At 44.2% G+C, this 25,232-nt stretch overlaps 1 protein-coding gene across 2 annotated transcripts in view; it reads left to right on the top strand.

The window, feature by feature from the left end:
- The window catches only part of LOC112229922, a 90,999-nt gene that overhangs the window by 34,568 nt on the left and 31,199 nt on the right, over positions 1-25,232 (top strand). For both annotated transcript variants that reach the window (XM_024396070.2, XM_024396069.2), the window contains exons 3-4: positions 2,770-6,617; positions 14,597-16,673. In XM_024396070.2, coding sequence (XP_024251838.2) covers positions 2,794-6,617; positions 14,597-16,673 — 5,901 coding nt within the window. In that variant the 5' untranslated portion in view covers positions 2,770-2,793. The remainder of the gene's footprint in view (positions 1-2,769; positions 6,618-14,596; positions 16,674-25,232) is intronic.

Raw genomic sequence — 25,232 nt, 5'->3', positions numbered from 1 at the left:
ACTAACCTATAGCCTTGTTATTATTATAATTTTATGTTTATTTGGTAAATATTTTCTTAACTCTTCTAAGACTGCACTGTTGGTTAAGGGCTTGTAAAGTAACCATTTCACGGTAAGGTCTACACTTGTTGTATTCGGCGCATGTGACAAATAAAGTTTGATTTGATTTGAACGCTGGATCTTCCTTTCCTGTGGCGGTCCTCATGAGAGACAGTTTCATCATAGCTCTTGATGGTTTTTGCAACTTTACTTGAAGAAACTTTCAAAGTTCTTGAAATGTTCCGCATTGACTGACCTTCATGTCTTAAAGTAATGATGGACTGTCATTTCTTTTTGCTTATTTGAGCTGTTCTTGCTATAATATGGACTTGGTCTTTTACCAAATAGGGCTTTCTTCTGTATACCACCCCTACCTTGTCACAACACAACTGATTGTCTCAAACGCATTAAGAAGGAAAGAAATTCCACAAATGAACTTTGAACAAGGCACACCTGTTAATTAAAATGCATTCCAGGAGAAGCTGGTTGACAGAATCCCAAGAGTGTGCAAAACTGTCAGCTCGGGGATTCGATCTAATAACCTTTCGGTTGGTTACTGGCCCACCGCTATAACCACCAGGATACCTGCCGCCCCCGTATGATGCTAAAAGCTTGGCACACTTGTATTTGGGGAGTTTCTCCCATTCTTCTCTGTCGTGACGTGACTTTCATTAATGTGATGACTGTTATTTATCAAATAATTACCTACTATGTTTAATTGTTACCAGATTAAATGAATCATGTAACAATTAACTCATTAGGAATTTGGGGCACCACGGAAGAAGTTGTTTAACGAGTTACCATCTCCCGAATTAAACTCAAGAAAATATATATATAAGTTATATATATATAAGTTATATATCGATAACAGTAACTTATTAATCATTAGCTCATATCAGTCTCATTCTGAACGTCGCAGACTTGAATCTGAACAAACCCGAGTCTTACTGATCATTCCGTACCACACAAATTGATTTGATTATTTATTTATTTATTTATTAACAAACTAAATGATAAAACAGGATACACACATATGGTATAGGTTGTTGATTAGAAACTTAATATGATGAAAAGAGGTCCCTAGGGGACTAACACAACATGACACTTGTTACAAAAGATGGAAAGTTAAAGAGAGAAAGAGATACATTTGGGAACTACGCTCACAGTAATCCTAATAACTTGCCCCGAACTGCCGCCCATAATGCATGTATTTACGTGTTGAAGGTCTTCGTTGTATATCTCTGTTGGAACCAGGCCTTCATGAAAAGGCTTCTGCTTCGTGAAAATGGTTTGATTGGGCCTTCTCCTTAGTTTGTAAGTGTGAGTATGTTAATGGTATGTTAATTCTTAACTCAATCTTTTATACACTTGGATAAAAAGGGTTGTTTCCGTAATACTGACACGTTCTCTGAGCACCCTCGGGCATGGCTAGTTACTGGGCAAAACATCATAAAAAAATATCATCTTGTTAGAAAACTCAAACTCAAATCAAATTCTTATCTTAAGAAAAATATTCTCTTCATCCTTTATATTTCCTACACAACGTAAAGGATGTAAACCTGATATACACAGTGTGAAAGCTCTTCAAGTTATAATATTTTTATTAAATCACTTTGATACCATTTTTAATGACACCACAAAATATACATTAATTTCCCATATTCCATCTCTCATCATTCCCCACATTCGGATGTTGAAATATATTGTCCCAGTGTTCACTATTGGACATTAGAGTTTTTGGGCAGCAAAACCTTCTGTAAACACAGGGATCCATTCACCAATACTAAAGACCAAAAGGAGTCGTCTGTTGCCTACAATTTACGATTGGCGTGAGGTGTCATGAAACCCCTACACCAATCCCTCATCCACTCTGGAGAAGGTTTTCATCAAAGATCTCTCTGTACTTTGCTCTGTTCATCATTCCCTTGATCCTCATTAGTCTCCCAGTCCCTGTCACTGAAAAAATCCCTACAGCATGATGCTGCCACCCATGCTTCACCGTAGGGACGGTGACAGGTTTCCTCCAGACATTATGTTTGGCATTCAGGCCAAAGAGTTCAATCTTGGTTTCATCAGACCAGAGAATATTTTGGCAAACTCCAAGCAGCCTTCAAGTGCCTTTTAGTGAAGAGTGGCTTCCGTCTGGCCACTACCACAGAAGCCTGATTGGTGGAGTGCTGCAGAGATGGTTGTCTTTCTGGAAGTTTCTGCCATCTCCGTAGAGGAACTCTGGAGCTCTGTCAGAGTGACCATCGGGTTCTTGGTCACCTCTCTGACCAAGACCTGTCACCCACAATTTGCAAATGTTTTTAAAAACCTGTTTTCGCTTTGTCATTATGGGGTATTGTGTGTAGATTGATGAATGACATTTTTTTATTTAATCCATTTTAGAATAGGGCTGTAAATGTGGAAAAAGTCAAGTGGTCTGAATACTTTCTAAATACACTGTATACATACCAGTGATGCTTGCCTTTTGTGGTCAGTGGAGCTTTGCAAGCTCTGAGTAACTGGGGTTTGGTTCTTATGAAGTCAAAACATTATTCTTATGCGAATGATACAGTGAGATCATTGGCTCTCTAAAAAAAGTTGGTAGAGTATGAAATGTTCATTTCAAAGCTAAGAAATAATGCTCTCTCTCATTTCTCTCCCCAATCTCTCTCTTGGCACATTGCTCCCCCTCTCTCACTCACTATACCTCCCTCTGCCTTTCCGTCTATCGCTCGCAAACAGGCCAAGGACCTCAGCTACTCAGAGATGGACCTCCGTGCCAAGCCCAAGAGGTTCGGCACGTTCACCTTTGGCTTGAAGAGGAGGAAGAAGAAGAGTGCCGGGGATCTCTCCCAGAGCATCGTGGTCCTCCATGGCCCCGAGCCAGAGGACAAAGGGCAAGAGGAGGAGGAGCTTCTGAACCTCAGCCTCTGGGACATCGGCCAAGGCGGCACTCTGAACAAGAGCGTAAGGTTCGCTGTGTCTCAGCCTGACCTAAACACTAAGACACTGGTCACCTCTTATCCTCCTCCCACTGTCCCCAAGAAATCGCAGGCCCAGGAGCCACCGATGGACAGTCCTAAGACTGCCACTAACCAACCAAATTCCCAGATGGATAACATTATTCCTCTTGAAGTGGGCCGGGCTACAAGAAAAGTTCCTTTAGCTATGCCTGAGGTGGAGTGGAACGAGATCTCACAGGAAGAGGAGAGCCCGGATGTTCAGTGTGACAACCCGTATGCCTCAACAGACCATACTGACACAGCTTCTCCAATGGATGTTGATAGCTTTAACCGAAGTCCTCCACCTTTCCCACCTAACCCACCTCCACCGTCCTATCCATCTAGCCCACCCCCCTGCTACCCATTGAGCCCAGCTACATCCTTTTCCCCCTTTAGCTCTCCTCCTGCTACAGTTTACACCTCAAACGAGAGTGATGAAATGTCCCCCTTACCACTATTCACAGGGTCAGCACTGGGTATTTTTCATCCTGTCCTTCCTGTGACTGAACTCTCACTTAGCAAAACTGAGGCCTCTTATGTTACTCTCTCCATTGGACAACCTGTTGTTGTTGAAAATATCACCACTGTTACCCCTAATACAGATCCCTCTCCCATTGCCTTGGACCCCAATATAGATGCCACTATTACTGAAACGGACACAACTGACGTTAAACCCGAGACCTTTCCTCTGAACCCTGATTCTTTGGCTGACAACACTGAGACACCTATTCTCAACACCGTCACCTCTGCTCTTATCACCGTCAACTCTGTTACTGACATGGACACCAACTCCATCAATGATACCTCTGTCTCCACCACTGATACATCTAGGCCTATGCCTGAAACGATCACCTCCATCACCTCTGAAGAGTTCAGCATTGCTATTGCTGATCCTGGCCCCTCTCTCGCTGAAATGGTCATCCCCGTTCCAAGCACTGACAAATCTACACCTGAAATGCTAGCCTCCTTTGCAAACACTGTCAACTCCATTACCAACAGTGTCAACACTGTCCCCAACACTGACACTTTCTCTGCCAACACGGAGGTATTTGGAACTCTGTATGACTCACTATTTCCGCAAAGTTTCACCTCGGAACAAAAATCTGCCACATCAGACAATGACTCTACTGAGGGATGCCTCGACACCAACCTAACCGTAATAAAGGATGAAACTAACCCACACCTGTCCTTGGATAGCCCCTTTGACTCACCAAGTCCCATTTTACCTGAATCAGTTAAACAGGAGTCTAAAACTGCCATTGATCACACTGAAGCTAGTGTCAGTGACCCCACCCAATCATTACAGTCTGCCACTGACGCCCTTGTCCCCGGCATGGATATACCTGCCACTGCAGTCTCCAAAATGGATTCCAGCCACCCTGACACAGACACCACTGCTAATACTAACCTCACTGTTACTGATACCGACTCTCAACCACTATTCGAAGATCTTTACGACTCTCTTTTCCCTGGAATGTTCCCCTCACCTCACATATCTGGCCACACCGCATCTGCTCTCAGCACTTACACTTCTGGCATTGTGACATCGGGCGTGATGATGGACACTCGATGCACACCTCCTAATATAGACGCTCCTTTTGAGAACAAGCTTCCCCCTGTTCCTCAAACAGACACTGTCCACCCTAGCACAGATGTCTCCCTCGCTGAGCCTGAGGCCTTTGCGCCTCTGTGCTTTGAGCCTACACTCCCCACAACTGAGCCAATGGAAATGGATGACTTAGAGCCTGAGCGTCCCACCTCAGACTCACCTCTCCCAAATACCGATATCGCTGTCCCTGATACTGGCTCTAGTGACACATGTGAATCTCTCTATGACTTTCTTTTCCCTGAACGTTTTCTTTCTGACCAGGTGTCCACCATTTCTGACCCCGACCGTGATAAACCAGTCTACGTTACGGACACCGATTCTGTTCCACTCCGACCAGATTGCAACACTCGACCAAACCTTGTTGATCAGTCGGAGCCTTTGACCGCAGCTCTTCCAGTTGACCTTGATACGGAGGACACTGAAAACACAGATCTCGTCCTTCATCATTCTGATATGAACATGGACAACTCTGATCACATTCTCTCGGACAATGTCACCCTCGTTTCTGACATTCTTAGCGCTAGCCATCCAAGCACTAAGAATTCCAGTACTCTTGAAACCAACATCTCCATTGATGCGTCCGTCGCCTCAACAATAGCAGAGACAATGGCTACTGAAACAGGTCAAGAAGTAGCAGTGCAGATTATGAAAGAGGAAAATGGACAGATTGAGCAGAATATTATGTCCTATGATGTAGACATTGTCAGGGAAAGATCAAATGACATGTCCACCATGGCTACTGAGAAAGTTCAAGAAGCAGAGGTGGAGGTAATGGATGAGGCCAACAGCATAGATTCTAATAGACAGATTAAGGAACAAATGCCCTGTGATGCAGACGTTAACAGGGCAAGCTCACAGTGTGTGATCATACCAGAGAACAGCAATGCCATGGAAGTCGCAATACCAGCGGTCCATTACAGCATCCTGGAGGATTACATGGAGGAGAGTGGCGTTGAAGAGGAAATGAAAGGAGCGGGAAAACAACGGAGGAATGGTAATGAAACAGTTGACGCGGGATGGAGTTTGGGGTCACAGAAAGTAACGTTAGAAACGAAGGATAGAGGTCAAGAGAATGAAGTCCACCGAGAGGAGAAGAGACGCATTGAGTCCCCAGAAGACGGTGATGCAGAGAGGCTGGTGCCGGTGGAGGAGAGAGGAGCGAGAGAGGTCTCGGCACTGGTGAAAGAAGGGTGGGAGGATGGGGTGGAACCAGCCCTACCTGTTCTGCAGGTGCACACACTCATGGAATGTGAGTCTCCCGCCCCGCCTTCCATCACAGAGCAGCATGGAGAGGAGGAGGGGTCAGGGAGTAACCGGAGTGCAGTTACACACGCTTACCTGGTAACGGAGGCCTGCGCTGATGCACATACACTCAGACAGACCCCAGGTCACGAAGAGCCACAGGAGTCTCACAGCGGCGAGAATGAACACGCTGTCACCGGCAACAGAGAGAGACGGGACACACTCGCAACACATAACACACTCGCACACACCACAGGCCGAGAGGGGAGCATTTTAGACACACTCACAGCAGAGGAAGCGGACCTAGTCACTCGTACTACCGAGGACACATCCTCTTTCTCTGAGCAGAAAGCAAAAGTGAACACCACTAGCACGCATGGCGAGAACACATTCACACTTGACAGAGAAGCGACAGCGACAGACACAGAGTCCAGAACATACACTGTAAAGATAGAACATGAAGGGACACTCGGTACTGAGTGGATAGACAGCATTGTCACGCAGGAAACAGACCGAGCCAGTTCAGAGCCAGTGCCAGAGCAGGTGGCAGTGAATCCTCCTGTCACACGAGACACAATCCTCGACAGACTTCGAAAGAGAGCCAACGGTTTTGCCACTGAGGACACAGAGAGACCCGGTGCAGAGCCAGAGCAGGTGGGAGGGACGCTATCAGTCACTGCAGATACACTCCTCAACTCACTGAGGAACAGAGTCAAATTCCTCAGCCAGCCCGAAGGGTAAGGGATGACATTTCATCTGCTATCCTTACTCTGATTTCCTACTTTTCATGATGTGTGTGTTTTGAAGTGGAGGTGATCAAGTTTCATGTGATCTTTCTATGCTAAATGAGTGAGTGTGTGCACTCAGATTGCACAAGTGTGTCTGTGAGTGCGAGAGAATGTGGGGACTCAGCAACAATAGGACTATAGCTAATTGCTCGGTGTGTGCTGCGCAGTAAATTGTACGAGTATGGGACTCGGTGGACTGGAGGGGGAAATTGTAGATGTCCATTCTCTATGCAATGTGTCTGGGATGTTGTTTATTGAAAATGCAAAGACTGTTATTATCTCATAATGTTGTGATTGAGGGCAATTAGCTAGAATTATGAATTGGATTTCAATAGCACATCCCCTCTACTATGTACAGTGCAGACAGTCTACTTCACTGTCCCGATAAATGACATGTGGATCTGCGTAACAGCCATCTGAACTAGACACGTTACGCTGTAAATCCTCAGGCCCTACAACTAGAATATTTACCAGCAGAGTGGAATTAATTCTGCATTCACCCAGGTATTATATTTCCTGTCACCTTTTAATATACTTTGGACATTTCTGTATTGCGACGGCATCCCTTTTTTGTCATTGTCGAATAGGCCAGTTACCTTGGTGGAAGACATCGTGTGAAAGTCTCCAAACCGGACTCGAAGTGGTGATTGGCCTCACCCATCCACCCGCATGCTTGTGGTCCTCTCTGCACCCTCTCAGTGGGATGGGCTGAAAGGAGTCATAGTCAAAGAACTCGACTTCTCGTCCAGTGGCTTGTTTGTGTTAGACGGTAGACCCGAGAGACACCTGTTGATGGATAATAGGCGTTGCCAATGGAAACACTTGTGGCGTAAACATTTCATCGGCGCACACTGTGGTGCGCCCGTTGTCGACACCGGAACAGGAATGGCTGGGCGTGCGTGTTTGTGTGTGTGCGCACGCGACACTCTTCGTGTAGCCTATGGCTTTCATTCTTTTAAGACAGTGTACACTATGTCAATTGTTTCTCGTAGAAACGCAGGCGCGGCCGTATGTTGTTTGCCTGGTTGACAGGCCTTTTGCAGGCCATGTGTTATCTGATCATGTGAATCTTGGACCTAGTCCTTTTTTCATGGAACACAGTGAAGAACCCAGTGGACCCACACAGTAAAGATTATATATCCAAGCCACAGTTCCTCTGAAAACATGAAAACAGAGAGGACAACACTGTCCACATGTTATTTTCTTTCCCAATAGCAGCTGTTGTATCCTGCTGCCCCCACAAGATGGCGGCAAATACATATGGTAAAGTCAAGAACACAGTGGTCCGTTTAGTTATTACAATATCACTTAGAGATATCTCTATATGCACTGGAAATAGAAAGACTCAGGTTGTGTGAATGTGGGCCGTTTCTAGAAAGTCACACAGGACACAAAGTGGTTCGCTGGCCTCCGCTTCAATCAGGTAAATTGCACTCTGTCCAACAACATCTCTGGTATGACCTAGGAAGTCCTGTCATAGTCATGATGAAACCTCCGCCTCCTCTTTTATGAGATGTGAGCTCTGATGGACAGGCATGTTAATGCTAGGTGAAAGCTAAACTAAGGAATAACCCTTATCTGTCCCGAGGCCGACTATTACATGGCTATCGTGTTGTGGGTGGGGTGGAAACTGGAGGTAACTCTTGACACTGGCTTCAGTGTTTACCGCAGGTTGTCCATTCCATTTCTGTCCTCTCTGTTAATGTCACCTCTGACCTCCGTCACTCACAAAGACCAACACAGCTGGGAACGCAAGGAATGACAGCACTGCATGGAATGAAGAGGGTTCTAAAAGTTGTAAATCAGTCTTTATCTCTCCTTCCGCCCTCCTCAGCAGGTGACGATGATGACATGTAAGGTAATAACTCGGAGGCTGCTCAAATGTTTCCCGATGTCATCATCTGGTGCCGTCGTTGGTGCCCTCCATTCTTTGTTTACCGAATCTACTTGGATTTTCTATAATATTCAAAGCAGCTGCTTTCGAACGAGGGATTTCATGGCTTAATGAGGTAAGACAGGAAATCCGCTCATAGATTGTGTAGGACACACATGCATATCGACACGTCCAGGCCAAAGCGGGAGGTTTCAAAAATACTTTCTCAGTCGCCAACGTACTGGAGCATCTTTAATAAGTGAAGATGTACAGATCCAGAATATCTGTAGTGCCAGCAAAATGAATTATCTTACGGGAAATATACACCCTGATCCCAGTATGTTGAGCTACAGTGGTGGTCGTTTCACATGTCGACACGACTAAGAACCTAATGAGCTCAGTGGATGAAGCGGTCAGCCTGTCAGGTCACATCGAAAGTTGCGTTGGCTCTCTGCGTGTAAACCTGGTACACTTGGTATCAGATGTACACGTGGTTTCCAACCAGATGAGTTCCCAGAGCTGGTTTCTGTGAGAATGGAGAGACCTGTGTGGAATGTGGAGGCACACAGGCAGGCCCCAATTCAAAAATACTGTAGTACATTGAACAACAAAAAAACATCCACGGGTGCTGCCAGGGTACAAATACTGCCGTAGGAAAATAAATACCTGCAGAACATTTCGCTGTTGGAATGTCGCTGAATTTCAGTAGTTAAGCCTGAGAAAATCTCTTTGTGATTGATGCACTGCTATTCAAATGTAAGAACATGCGACGAGTGTGTGGGTGTTCGTTGTCTTCTTTAGACCGCAAAGCCCTCCTCCGCCTTAGCCTTCAGACGGCATAGAGGAAAAACAAGTTCAAAATATATTATTTCAAGAATTGGTCCCCAAATTTGCGATTGGAACATGATCCAAATCAAATCGGTTTGTTGGTTGTGTACACAGCTTAGCAAGTATTATAGCAGTGCAGCAAAATGCCTCTGTTACTCCTAATAATGCAGTCAAATGTAAAAAAATATATATATATTTTAAATGAATGGAAAGGAAAAAAAAAAGAAAAAATTGTAAGAAATCAGGAATGGTACAACAGTCTGGCCTGGTGGTACAACAGTCTTATGGCCTGGTGATAGAAACTGTTTTTTAGTCTCTTGGTCTTAGCTCTGATGCACCTGGACTGTCTACGTCTGTCGGACGGGAGCAGAGTGACTGAGGTCCTTAATGATCTTCTTGGCCTTCTTTTGACACCGGCTGCTGTCCATGTCCTGGAGGGCAGGCAGCGTGGCTTCTGATGCGTTGGGCTGTCCTCGTCACCCTCTGGAGAGTCATGCGGTTGAGGACGGAGCAGTTGCCGTACCAAGCAGTGACGTAGCCCGACAGTATGCTCTCAATAGTGCATCTGTAGAAGTCCGTGAGGGTCTTAGGGGCCATGCCAAATAGATTTCTAGCCATCTGAGGTTGTAAAGGTGCTATTACACCTTATTCACCACAAAGTCAGTTAGGTGAGACCATTTTAGGTCCTCAGTGATGTGCAGGCTGAGGAACTTGAAGCTTTTGACCCCTCCACTGTGGCACCCTTCGAAGAGGATGGGGTGTACTCCCTCTTCTGTCTCCTGTAGTTCACAATACGATCCTTCCTTTTTTTATCGTTGAGGGATAAATTATTTTCCTGGCACCACGCCATCAGCACAGGTGTGTCTGCATATGCGTGAATTTCCAATTTTTCATGTTGAAGCAGATGATTGTGAGTTTGTGTTGGTCTGACATTTATAGGGCCTTCCTAATTTGGCCTCGTTTTAGATTTGGTTCAATGAAAAATGCTAGCGGTCGTGATTGAATTCAAACGTGAGTTGATTTTGGGGTGTGGTTTGATGTGGGTGTCACTTGTGTGTGTTCTCAGGTGATTTCATACATTAGCTTCAGCCGGGTGGTGTGGAACTGTGGCAAAGTTGGATTGACTTTGGATAGCCTATCTCTGGGGATAGTTAGGGACCGTCAATAAATTACACATTGTAAATGGGAAAATATTTTCATGTTGCACATCTCATTATATGCTTTCAATATTTGTATATTCATTTCTACAATGTATAGTTGGTTTGAGGTTAAGTCATTGTAATGTGGAGCGATTGACCTTTTTAAAATATAGTCCCGTGTATTTTGTGTAATTTACTGATGGTCCCTAACTATCCCCGTAGGGATATCGAATGTCAAACCAAATTGACCATGGGCATTTACAACCGGTTCGCATGCAGCTGTGCTCGGAATTGATTACTTGGGTGCTGCCAGCTGTGGGCAGGATTAAAATTAATCCCAACCCACGGATAACTGTTACGGTACCCTTCATTCCATGACATTCCGTTTTTTTCTATCTTGCAAATCTTAGTTTTGGACTAGACTGACTTCCTGACCAAAATGATCCTATTTACATTTTGTAGTCAATTTTGACACTAGAGTAAATGTTGGACTCATATCGATGCCACATCAGCCATTTAAAAAAACTAAAAGTAGCTTTTTAGGGGCAGTTGCTCTACACAACTTCATGTTCCAGCAGAGAGGTGCAGTGGTATGTGGTAGCTATTAAGCCCTTCTGTCTTCCCCGGGGTGCAGGTGTGGTGATGAGCTGAGTTACCTGCTGAAACGGAGGGATGGAGAAGTACCAAGACACACACCGGAGAGAAGTTTGAAATAGTTTAGGGGAAAAAACACTGCTACAGAATAGCATTGTTGTGGTGATGTGCTGTCAACTTTTTCCGAAGTGGCAGTATGAAATGAAGGAGGAGTTGTGAGGATAGATGAACTCCATTTACTATAGGTAAACATTGGTTGTCGGTTCACAAAAGGACTGCTGTTTAGTCTGTAAGACATAAACTCAGCAAAAAAAGAAGCGTCCTATCACTGTCAACTGTGTTTATTTTCAGCAAACTTAACATGTGTAAATATTTGTATGAACATAAGATTCAACAACTGAGGCATAAACTGAACAAGTTCCACAGACATGTGACTAACAGAAATGGAATAATGTGTCCCTGAACAAAGGGGGGGTCAAAATCAAAAGTAACAGTCAGTATCTGGTGTGGCCACCAGCTGCATTAAGTACTGCAGTGCATCTCCTCCTCATGGACTATACCAGATTTGCCGGTTCTTGCTGTGAGATGTTATCCCACTCTTCCACCAAGGCACCTGCAAGTTTCCGGACATTTCTGGGGGGAATGGCCCTAGCCCTCACCCTCCGATCCAACAGGTGCCAGACGCGCTCAATGGGATTGCTGGGACTGACATTCCTGTCTTGCAGGAAATCACACACAGAATGAGCAGTATGGCTGGTGGCATTGTCATGCTGAAAGGTCATGTCAGGATGAGCCTGCAGGAAGGGTACCACATGAGGGAGGAGGGTGTCTTCCCTGTAACGCACAGCGTTGAGATTGCCTGCAATGACAACAAGCTCAGTCCCATGATGCTGTGACACACCGCCCCAGACTGTGAACCTCCACCTCCAAATCGATCCTCGATAAAGGTTTTGTTGTTGTTGTGCACTCTCCTCAAACAAAAGCATTGTATTTTATCACTGTAATAGCTACTGTAAATTGGACAGTGCAGTTAGATTAACAAGAATGGAAGCTTTCTTGTCAATGTAAGACATGTCTATGTCCTGGATTGTTGGATGTTACTGACAACGTCATTGTAGACACATTAGCACACATTAGCAACAACAGTCCCGGTATGGAGACGCCGATCCCGTAGAGGTTTTAAGAGATGCTGAAAGAAAGAAATCATATTTCTCCACTCCTATTCCTTAGACAAAATGAACATATGTTTTATAATATCACTGCAAAAAAATGCTAAATTCTGCAGGAATTCATATTATATTAATCTACATGTGAAATGTTATATAGGCCTGCAGTCTGTGTCCATATTTCACTTACTATTCCATTTAACCCACATACTTAATGAGGAATATTCTGTTTATTCATGGACACAGGGATACTCATGAGCGGGATATCAAAGGTGCATGTAAACAGCTCATTCCCAATAAGAATTTAAGCGAGTTTTTAGCTACTATCCGGAATACTGTGCACATGTAAACGTGGTCAGTGGTTCTAATGGTTCAGTGGGTCAGAGCAAGGTTTCCCAAACTCGGTCCTGGGGTTCACCCATGAGTGCATGTTTTGGTTTTTGTCCTAGCACTACACGGCGGATTCAAATCATCAAAGCTTGATGATGAGTAGGTTATTTGAATCAGCTGTGTATTGCTAGTTCGTTTAAAAAAAAAAAACTGAATGTGCACCCAGGGGAGTCCCAGGACAGCGTTAGGGAAACCCCATGTTAGAGCAGGGGTTTTCTAACCTCTCCTCTGGGACACTAATCCGTTCCATGTATTTGAACTATTCCAGGGCTGGCAAACCTGGTTCAACTTGTCAACTATTTATCAAGCCCTTGACTCTGAATCAGGGGAGCTAGTTCCATGCTTCTAAATCCTGGTCCTGGTGACCCAAATGGGTGCACATTTTTGTTTTTGCCCCAGCACTCGCACACCTGATTCAAGGCAAAGGCTTGTTGAGGAGTTGAGTGCAGTGTGTGAGTGCTAGAGGGAGAACTCAAATGTGCACCCCTTTGGATCCACAGGGCCAGGATTGACAAAACAATCCTGAGTTGGTTCAGGGCTACAACAAAATGGTTAGGTTTCTGGATGGGTTTAAAAACCACTGGGTTAGAGCATGGTGCTGGCAACATCAGGGTCGTAGTTTCAATTCCCACGTGGACCACATGCTGAACACACGTGTCGGCGTCAATGCTGACGTTTCTGTAAGTCTCTTTTGGATAAAAGCGTCGGTCACACTTTATTTGGATAGTCCATCTGTAGATGCTCTCGTACATGGTCATACTATCAACAAACTATCTGTTGATAAGCGACTGCTGGCTAAGGTTACAGTTGCGGTTAGGTTTAGAATAAGGGTTAGGGTAGGGTTGATTTTAGGGTTAGGATAAAGGTTAGGGTTAGTAGAGAATTAGTTGAAATGTTAATGACTAGTCTGTAGAGCATCTACAGATGGACTATCCAATGAAAGGGATACCGAGGCTGCTAAAAGACCATTTATTAGTCATACCGACAAAACGTAGTAAGTATGCAACAGTGACCTATGAGGAATACACGTCTGATATCTGTGTGTTTGGATTTGACATATGAGAGAACTCCGGTTGTACGCCCAACAGGTGTGTGATTAGGTTCATCGCAACACATTGCTATTGTTTGATCTTATGACCTTCTCCTTTGCTCCTGGAAACCACCCGCCCCTTCCGTGAAGAGTAGGTAGGGCACTTTGGTTAATGTCACTGCCTGTTTCCCCAACGCAAAGAGCTTTAACATAACAGTAATTGGCTGTGAAATGTTATTTGACACGTGTGGAATAGTACTGGGATTCAACAACACTGTCTGGAGTTCTTTGGCCCATTTGGAGGTGAGGAAAAAAAATGGTGATTCATTTCAAAGTCATTTCAACATTGCCTGATTGTTAACCTGTGACGTTCAAAAAGTTAACCTGTGACGCTCAAAAGTGATTTAACAGAGTTAAATCGACAGCAGCATCACGACAGTGGGTTGGGCATGGTATCATTTGAAACCTGTTGACTTTTTAAAGTAACCTTTTTAGCTTTCATCAACTCTTCATGGAACATTGCAAACACAAGCTAAAGTCTCCGTTTTAAACCACATTGTTGCAATGTGTGTAGGCCTATAGGCACGGAGAGAGTCTGTGGAGCTGTTGACATTCTAGAAGTTCTGTGTGCATTTTTTTTTTTTTGTGCCTCACTGTACGTTTTAGGAAGAAAATATAAATTGGCCCACCACAGTGAATGCAACTGTTGAGCATGTAGCCTAGCTTCTGTTAACACTTTTTACAGTACACCCAATTCTGCATACCTAAAGTTCACCTCTATAATTTGCATAGCTCGTCTAGATAATCACCACCTCTTGACAAAAACAGTCCTTAACACACTTCCATGGTTGGTCAATGACAATTATTAACATATGTGTCATTCTGTCTGTTTGTCTTCTACCTGTTAGGTCTCTGGATGCTTCAGCTGTTAACAGTACAGCTTTAGAAGACTCTGAGGACTCCGATTCAGAAATTCAGCAGATAGTGGCTGATCTGGAGTCAGACAGCGAGATGAAGTCATACTGTTCCACTCTCACTCTAAGACCCTCTCCCACCCACAAGGGCATGGACAAATCAAAACAGGGCTTCCGCAAAGTTTCCCTGGTCACTGACAATGACACCACAGACCACACTGAAGACAGTGTGGACTACAGAGAAAGCACGATCAACGAACCGAATAGAACTGAAAGTGACCTAGGTCCAGTCGCACCAGAATACAAATGGAGGAACTTGTACGAGGGGGTGCAAACTACTTTCGAACCCAAAGGGGAGACCTGGCGCTCTGACTCTCAGTCAGATGAGTCAAGAGTGTCCACATACGATGGACACTACTCTTCCCTCTCCCCCTCCCTCTCTGTGTACACACGACAACTCACCTCTCTCGGGCCGCCATTCCAAGAACCTGGCTTGTCCTCCCTCTCCTCAGAGACACCCCGTTCCCCTGGCAACGGCCACTGGTTGAGTGACAGGAGCGAAGTTCAGTTGACCCGGGAGAGTAGCGAGCCAGAGGCAGGAACAGGCAGGGGGAGTAGGAGGGTGTGGGAGGAGGAGCTAGCCACTGCACCTGCAGGACAGAGAGAGAGAGAGGTAGAGCAAGAGGGGAGGGAGGGAGAGTCCATGGCAAGGAAGATAAAGTCAGGCTGTGACTTGCAATCACTCCCAGTCTCAAACTTCTCCTCGGCAGGTCAGACCATTGACAACGTGGACTACAGCAGAGGCAGCAGTGACTCCTACTCCGGACAGTACAAGGCCACCCGCGTGGATCTGCTCCCTTCCCCCTCCTCCTCGGACCCTTCCCCCTCTTCCTCTCCCGTGACCCCTGAGCCGGGCTCCCCCTATCACTGCGACATAGAGAGCCTGGTGGACACCCTGAAGAGCATGAACCCTAACCTTCCCCAGAGGCAGAGGAGGCTGCGTGGGACCACCGCCCCCTCCATCATCTCCTCCCTGCCCTCCATCGAGGAGGACACCCCCAGCTCCAGCCCCACCAATACCAAATCTCCCCAGGTGCCCCCTGGGTCTCTGCTGGAGGGCCCCAACAGCCGCTACAACCTGCCCACAGACCTTGGCCTCAACTGGAGTGCCCCCAAGGAGATGCATTCCCCTCTGGAGTTGATGAAGCTCCAACAGCAGCAGCAACAGGAGCAGCAGGCTGGAGACCACCATTGGAACCGTGGAGGCCTCAACCTCCCACTCCGAGCCTCGGCTCTTAGCAGCATCGTCATGAGGAAGAGCTCCTTGGGCAGTGACTCTTCCCCAGAGCACTCGCCGTCCCCCCTGCTAAACGGAGGGAGCAGCAACCAGTCTCCAAACCCCTCGCGCCTGGACAGATCCCTCCTCTACTCTAGCTATGGTTCAGCATCGATTGATCAATCACAGGAGAACGGCAAGGCCCATAGCCCAGTCCAGCGGCCCTCTCTGTTCCTTACGGGCTCCCTACCGGACATAGGGCCTAACCAGGACCACATGAGCTCAGGGCCTGGTATGGGCATGGCTGATGTGTCTGGGAGCGGACTTGGATTCAAATCTGGAGTTGGAACCCAAACTGGAACAGGAACTGATCCTTCAACCCACTTCCGCTACGATCGTTTTTCCTCCCGGATGTCTGACTCCTTAACAGGAAACAACACAGACACCAACTGTCGAATGATCAGGCCCCCTCCCCTCCCTAGCTTCACCTCTACCCAAGAAGGCCTTCTCAGTCCCACAAGCTCATCTCTGGACATCTACAGGTCTTTCGCCAATGCTAATGAGTCCGCATTAAAGCTCAGCCCGGGGCTGGGTGGTATGAGTTCCAATGGCAACATGGGCTCTGTGGGCTCTATTGGTCTGGGTCTGCAGAGGAACTTCAATAACGAAGGCCTGAACTCACCACTGTTCAACATGGGGTCCCCCCATGGAGGGTCCCCCCATGGAGGATCTCACTTCAGTCCAGAGGCTGAGAATAACCTGGTGCCCAAGTACAGGGCTTTCCCTGACGCCTATGTGAGTACTGACCTGGGGATTTCTTTTTAGCATTGATTTCGATGGAAGGTTTGAGAAGGGAGAATATTTCAGTAAGAGATTGCGTGAAAACTCGGATCATGGGGATGGTAAAGGGGGTGTGATGTAAGTCATGGAAAAGACTAATGAGACAGGGTCTAGAGTAAGGGAAATGGAGGCATTTACTAGGATTCACTTGTATTTGTCTGGGACATGTATTTCAGCATTGGCTTCATTCATTTTTTAAATAATGCTTAGCGAGAGATTGTGGGAACACGGTGTGAGAGGAGAAGAATACAGAAGGAGGGGAAATGGAATTCAGCCTGGGTATGCAGGATGTAAATGTTTTAGATGCCTACTAAGCATTTGAGTTTAATAGAAGTTCTGGAATACAGATGAGTTTCGATTTAAAAAATTTTTTAACCTTTCACTGAATGAGTTCCACCACAGTGATGCCGATGCCCTCGCTGAACGAAAGGGTGTGTGAGAGAGCAGTGAAATGAGTCTAGGGTGACGTGCCATGGCCATATACATAAGATCAGTTTACAGTATGTGCAATATCTGTTCTCCCCTCTCATGTAGATAGTTCTTCTCCATCTGCATTCTCTCTTGCCATAATACACATCTTCAGGTCTCTAATAAATACAGTAGTACACAAGAATACAGGTGACACTAAAAGAGGGAGGTGACTTCATAAGAACTTCTAGAAATAAAGAAGTGACTCCTTGTGTGGCTCGGGTTGCTGTGGTTACAAGGTGAGTGGGTTAAGCCAATGTTTTGCAGTTTGCCTCTTGATGATAATAGCTTTCAGGACGGGTCCTGATCAGCAAGTTATTTCATGCCAACACACATATTCACGCAGGCATGCACAACATGAATGCACATGCATGTGTGAGCGCACACACAATCATTCACTCTATGGTCCTCAAGGCTTGGATCTCACGCTAAACTCATTCAACAGTCTCACACTCCAAAAAGTATTTCAGCAGATTTTGTGCGTTTTTGTGAAGCTTAATTTGTGTGAAAAGACACACATATTTGTGCGATTTCATTTACAGGTAAATACATTTTTTTTGGGGGGGGGGACATTTTGGGAACAATCTTTTGAAAGTTATTAGAGTGCCCATTGCATGACGGCCAATGTTGTTCTACACTGACTTATTATATGTCCCACATTTATTTAAATATAAAAAAGGTGTTAACAAACCAATATTGTTCAGGTTTTCACCTGAAATAATTATAATATAATAGCAGCATTATACTGTTTTTTGGTTTATTAATGCAAATACTGTTTTTTATGCTTGTTTTCGCTTAATACTTTGTGATACTGGAGCACTTGTAGTCAAAAGCCCTTTTTTCGCATAGGCAACAGTAGGCCTACACCATTTTCTTGATAATGTATTTCATATTTCGGGGACCCTACATTACACTATTTTCTTCATAATGCATTTAATACAAGGATCCACTTTTTCATGTACATGATACAATTTCTTTCATAATGATTGGGGAATGGGGGAATGGGGATACATTTTTATAATGGGAAATTATAATACACACACACACACAAACACTTGCACACTTATACACACACTCACTTTGTTTGTACTCATGTTATAGCCAACTCTTGTCTTGGCTGTGCCAATTGTGCACCACCCTATGGGATTCCCAATCACAGCCAGATGTGATGCAGCCCATATTTGAACCAGGGACTGCAAGTAACGCGTCTTGCACTGAGATGCAGTGCCTTAGACCGCTGCGCCACTCAGGCGGGCATATGGGTGATCCACACCCATCTGATGTGGATCATTGTCAGGTTATTAGATGTATAAGCTTCAGTAACAGAAGAACACCATGTTTGTAATAACACTTTAAACAGGTCCTTTGTCAATGTGTAGAACGTGTTTGTTTTGGGTCCACACTGGTAAGTTATGTAAATGTCTAGTCAGAGGTTTTTCTTCTGAATAACTGGTCCGGGCATAGCATTTTCCATTCATCTTCAGGCAACTTTGATGTAAAGGCTTGATCACACCTGCAGTAAGTATGTCTGCATCACACCCATTGTTGCTTATCCATTGTTCACTAGATATATCAATGTAATTACACCCAACACAATGTTGTAAAACAGAATGCTTCCCACTACTAGATCACATAACTAGACGTGAGCTGGACGTGATCCCAACGCTGCCACCAATGTGGCGTAAAACAGTGAAAGCTGCAACAGGAAATCTAACCAGGGCTCGTATGTGGCAGGGGAATTTAAACCGCACATTTTCAGGTCTTCTGTTTCCCCACATTTATCGATTAATTCATTCCCCATCATGAAAATGTTTCCCCATTCCCCAATCAAACACCTTCATTGATTGATACCACACAAAAAATAGACAAATACAATTTTTTTTACTGCAGTCTGTCAACCGACATAGCACTAGCATCCCAAAGTATTAAACGAAAAGAGCATAAAACCATAAAAATAATGTATTTCAGTAACAATTTGGTTGATTAACAATATTGTGTTAACACATTTATAACACACATATTTTGGGGGGTATTGTTTTGTATATACAGTTGAAGTCGGAAGTTTACATACACTTTAGCCAAATACATTTAAACTCAGTTTTTCACAATTCCTGACATTTAATCCCAGTAAATATTCCCTTTCTTAGGTCAGTTAGGATCACCAATTTATTTTAAGAATGTGAATTGTCAGTATAATAGTAAAGAGTGATTTATTTCAGCTTTTATTTCTTTCATCGCATTCCCAATGGGTCAGAAGTTTACACACACTCAATTAGTATTTGGTAGCATTGCCTTTAAATTGTTTAACTTGGGTCAAATGTTTCGGGTAGCCTTCCACAAGATTCCTAAGATAAGTTGGGTGAATTTTGTCCCATTCCTCCTGACAGAGCTGTTGTAACTGAGTCAGGTTTGTAAGCCTCCTTGCTCGCACACGCTTTTTCAGTTCTGCCCACAAACTTTCTATAGGATTGAGGTCAGGGCTTTGTGATGGCCACTCCAATACCTTGACTTTGTTGTCCTTAAGCCATTTTGCCACAACTTTGGACGTATGCTTGGGGTCATTGTCCATTTGGAAGGCCCATTTGCGACCAAAATTTAACTTCCTGACTGATGTCTTAAGATTTTGCTTCAATATATCCACATAATTTCCCTGCCTCACGATGCCATCTATTTTGTGAAGTGCACCAGTCCCTCCTGCAGCAAAGCACCCCCACAACATGATGCTGCCACCCCCGTGCTTCATGGTTGGGATGGTGATCTTTGGCTTGCAAGCCTCCCCTTTTTCCTCCAAACATAACGATGGTCATTATGGCCAAACAGTTCTATTTTTGTTTCAACGGACCAGAGGACATTTCTCCAAAAAGTATGATCTTTGTCCCCATGTGCAGTTGCAAACAGTAGTCTGGGTTTTTTATGGCGATTTTGGAGCAGTGGCTTCGTCCTTGCTGAGCGGCCTTTCAAGTTATGTAGATATAGGTGTAACGGTTTTCTTCTGGGGAAAGAGAGGCGGACCAAAATGCAACGTGGTTAGTTTTGTGCATCTTTAATAAAGATGAAAGTACAACAATCTACAAAACAAGAAACGTGAAAAAACCAAAACAGTCCTATCTGGTGCCACAAACACAAAGACAGGAACAATCACCCACAATTCCCAACACAAAACAGGCTACCTAAATATGGTTCCCAATCAGAGACAATGACTAACACCTGCCTCTGATTGAGAACCATATCAGGCCAAACAGAAATAGACAAACCAGACACACAACATAGAATGCCCACCCAGCTCACGTCCTGACCAACACTAAAACAAGGAAAACACACACGAACGATGGTCAGAACGTGACAATAGGACTCGTTTTACTGTGGATATAGATACTTTTGTACCTGTTTCCTCCAGCATCTTCACAAGGTCCTTTGCTGTTGTTCTGGTATTGATTTGCACTTTTTGCACCAAATTACGTTAATCTCTAGCAGACAGAACGCGTCTCCTTCCTGAGCGGTATGACGGCTGCATGGTCAGAAGCTTCTAAAGCCATGACATCATTTTCTGGAATTTTCCAAGCTGTTTAAAGGCACAGTCAACTTAGTGTATGTAAACTTCTGACCCACTGGAATTGTGATACGGTGAATTATAAGTGAAATAGTCTGTCTGTAAACAATTGTTGGAATAATTACTTCATGCACAAAATTGATGTCCTAACCGACATGCCAAAACTATAGTTTGTTAACAATAAATTTGTGGAGTGGTTGAAAAGCGAGTTTTAATCACTCCAACCTAAGTGTATGTAAACCTCCGACTTCAACTGTGTATATATTTATTTTTTGTATTTATTATTTAACTTTTAACCCTTTTTCTCCACAATTTCGTGGTATCCAATTGATAGTTACAGTCTTGTCTCATCGCTGCAACTCTTGTACGGACTCGGGAGAGGCGAAGGTCGAGAACCATGCATCCCCCGAAACAGAACCCAACCAAGCCGCACTGCTTCTTGACACAATGCCCACTTAACCCGGAAGCCAGCCACACCAATGTGTCGGAGGAAACACGGCCCGCCACGGGAGTTGCTAGTGCACGATGGGACAAGGACATCCCTTTGAGCCATTTAGGATTTTTCCTCAATAAAGTAGCTATCAGCCTATTCACGGCTAGTAAGTGGGGACAAAAGTCAAGTGCGAGTGTTAGTTCACGAAAAGGGTCTGGTTTCTGTGGGACTATTTAAGATTACTCTTTGAAGAGTTAAGGTTTCAGACGATTTCGGAAGATACAGATGCCAGCAAGTAGGCCTACAAACCTGAGTGGTACTCCAGCTCTGTCAGGAGGAATGGGCCAAAATTCACCCAACTTATTGTGGGAAGTATGTGGAAGGCTAACCAAAATGTTTGACCCAAGTTAAACAATTTAAAGGCAATGTTACCAAATACTAATTGAGTGTGTGTAAACTTCTGACCCACTGGGAATGTAATGAAAGAAATACAAGCTGAAATAAATCATTCTCTCTGCTAGTATTCTGACATTTCACATTCCTAAAATAATGTGGTGATCCTAACTGACTTAAGACAGGGAATTTTTACTTGGATTAAATGTCAGGAATTGTGAAAAACTGAGTTTAAATGTATTTGCCTAAGGTGTATGTGAATTTCTGACTGCAACTCTTATGTGACATTAATGAAAACCAGCCATCCAGGTAGCATGAGGGGCATAATTAATCTTGGCACAGGGTTATGTTTTCTTTTCTTATATTAGTTTTACGAGTCTCTATCGCACTTCTCCTCCCAGCGATCTATCTGTCGAATCCTGCTTTGGATGCCACACCTCGTCTTTTGTATCTTCATCTCTTGTTTACCTTAAGTTCGACCTCTGTTTACTGGTGGATCAGACAGAGCGGAGTCAACAGTCTGGCCCGGGAGAGGAAGAGGGAGGGAGGTGGAGGGGTAACAATGATTAAGTCTTCTCTTATACCTGCTGTTCCGTTAATCTCTCTTACACAAGTCTGTGCACAGTCTGAACGGATCATGCTGAGCCTACAAGACGTTCTGTAAGCACATTCCCCCCCCTGCAGCGCTTGGCTTGAGGTTGACACCTGATCTGCATGTTGGAAGGTGGTGAGGCGTGGGTACATGATGGAACTGACAGCATTCACTCGATTAATCAGAGACACGGAGAGAAAGAGAGAGTGGGGGATGTACTAAACTATTGGTAAAGACTTGAGTAACTGATCTGTCAGTCAACCTTTCTGCTCAAGTGCCAGGATTTCACAGTTGCAGGCACTAAAAAGTTAGGTCACTCCGCGGTATTGGCAGAACAATTGCGACAATGCATTTCCAACGTGCCACTCAAGCTTCTTTTACTGCGATACAGGATTATTTATTTTTTTAACTAAAATGTTAGTGCCCACAATTATTCTTAGTGATTTTGATTGTGACTCACGGAATGACGTTCACTGCCTTCAACGGGGAACGGTTGCTTCCATACCCCGCTCGTCCCCGCTTTTGTGAATTTAGTTGAAAACATCTCTTTGCCGTGTGGACCTACTGTATGCCTGGCATTTCAATCAACGTCACATACTGATATCATTACTATTGGGTGGGTTGTAGTCATTCATCGCTGAGTGTACAAATCATTAGGAACTCCTTCCTAATATTGAGTTTTACCCCCTCAGAATGTCCTCAATTCGTCGGAGCATAGACTCTACAGTAAAAGGTGTTGAAAACGTTCAGGGATGCTGGCCCATGTTGACTCAAATGCTTCCCACAGTTGTGTCAAGTTGGCTGGCTGTCCTTTGGGTGGTGGACCACTCTTAATACAAACGGGAAACTGTTGGGTTTGAAAAACTCAGCAGCTTTGCATTTCTTGACACACTCAAACCGGTGCGCCTGGCAACTACTACTACACCTTGTTCAAAGGCACTTAAAAAGTTTGCCTTGCCCATTCATCCTCTGAATGGCACATATACACAATCCATGTCTCAAATGTCTTGAGGCTTAAAAATCCTTCTTTAACCTGTCTCCTCCGCTTCATCTACACTGACTCAAGTGGATTTAACAAGTGACATCAATAAGGGATCATAGCTTTAACCTGGATTCACCTGGTCAGTCTGTCATGGAAAGAGTTCCTAATGTTTTATACACTCAGTGTAGAACTGTTATGTACAGTTGAAGTCGGAAGTTTACATCCACCTTAGCCAAATACATTTAAATTTTCACAATTGCTGACATTTAATCCTAGTAAAAATTCCCTGTCTTAGGTCAGTTAGGATCACCACTTTATTTTAAGAATGTTAAATGTCAGAATAATAGTAGAGTGATTTATTTTATTTATTTCATCGCATTCCCAGTGGGTCAGAAGTTTACATACACTCAATTAGTATTAGGTAGCATTGCCTTTAAATTGTTTAACTTAGGTCAAACGTTGTGTGTAGCCTTCCACATGCTTCCCACAATAAGTTGGGTGAATTTTGGCCCATTCCTCCTGACAGAGCTGGTGTAACTGAGTCAGGTTTGTAGGCCTCCTTGCTTGCATACGCTTTTTCAGTTCTGCCCACAAATTCTCCATAGGGTTGAGGTCAGGGCTTTGTGATGGCCACTCCAATACCTTGACTTTGTTGTCCTTAAACCACTTTGCCACAACTTTGGAAATATGCTTGGGGTCATTTTCCATTTGGAAGACCCATTTGCGACCAAGCTTAACTTCCTGACTGATGTCTTGAGATTTTGCTTCAATAATCCACATAATTTTTCCTCATGATGCCATCTATTTTTAGAAGTGCACCAGTCCCTCCTGCAGCAAAGCACCCCCACAACATGATGCTGCCACCCCCGTGCTTCCCGGTTGGGATGGTGTTCTTCGGCTTGCAAGCCACCCCCTTTTTCCTCCAAACGTAATGATGGTAATTATGGCCAAACAATTATATTTTGTTCCGTCAGACCAGAGGACATTTGAAAAAAGTACGATCTTTGTCCCCATGTGCAGTTTCAAACCGTAGTCTGGCTTTTTTATGGCGGTTTGGAGCAGTGGCGTCTTCCTTGCTGAGCGGCCTTTCAGGTTATGTCGATATAGGACTCGTTTTACTGTGGATATAGATACTTTTGTACCTGTTTCCTTTTCGCACCAAAGTACGTTCATCTCTAGGAGTGGTGTTTTATACTTACGTACTATTGTTTGTACAGATTAACATGGTACCTTCAGGCGTTTGGAAATTGCTCCCAAGAATGAACCAGACTTGTGGAGGTCTACAATTTGTTTTTCTGAGGTTTTGGCTGATTTATTTTGATTTTCTCATGTTGTCAAGCAAAGAGGCACTGAGTTTGAAGGTAGGCCTTGAAATACATCCACAGGTACACCTCCAGTTGCCTCAAATGATGTCAATTAGCCTATCGGAAGCTTCTAAAGCCATGACATCATTTTCTGGCATTTCCCAAGCTGTTTAAAGGCACAGTCAACTTAGTGTATGTAAACTTCTGACCCACTGGAATTTATTTATTTATTTATTATTTGATAAAGACTTCATAGGCAGGGCGTGACTTTTAAGTTTGGAGAATCTTACAATTTATCCTACCATTTCTACCGTTTTGCATGCCTGTTGTGATTGTCGTGGAGCAGTTTTAATTTCAATAACTTTTTAGTTTCTCAAAATCATTGTCACATGGTTAATCCTAAAAATCTGAATTAAAATGATAAAAATCTCAAAGTTAAAAGTAAACTAATGCAAGTTCACCAGCCTCTGCCATATGGGCACATTGATACACCATTATACACCGTGATCCATTGGCAGCTAAATAAATGAACACATGGAACTCCTATCCTATAGGCCAATGCAGCAGTAGGCCTGTAACTTCCATTGCTCTTTCACACTGAAGATTGGTGATTACTGAGTGGGAGATTGTAGGAAAGATTTTTCAAATAGCTTACTGTGAGGAACTATAGTTTTAATATATTGTCATTCACAATGGATGTTTAAAAAAAAACAACACTTTCCTACATTTCTTCGAAGCAGGCCAGGTACTTCTATGCGTGCTCAGGTGCGCGGGCTCCCTCAATATTATCAG

Source organism: Oncorhynchus tshawytscha, linkage group LG31, assembly GCF_018296145.1.
Source record: "Oncorhynchus tshawytscha isolate Ot180627B linkage group LG31, Otsh_v2.0, whole genome shotgun sequence".
NCBI classification, from domain to species: domain Eukaryota; kingdom Metazoa; phylum Chordata; class Actinopteri; order Salmoniformes; family Salmonidae; genus Oncorhynchus; species Oncorhynchus tshawytscha.
This window is presented reverse-complemented; position numbering and strand designations above follow the sequence as displayed.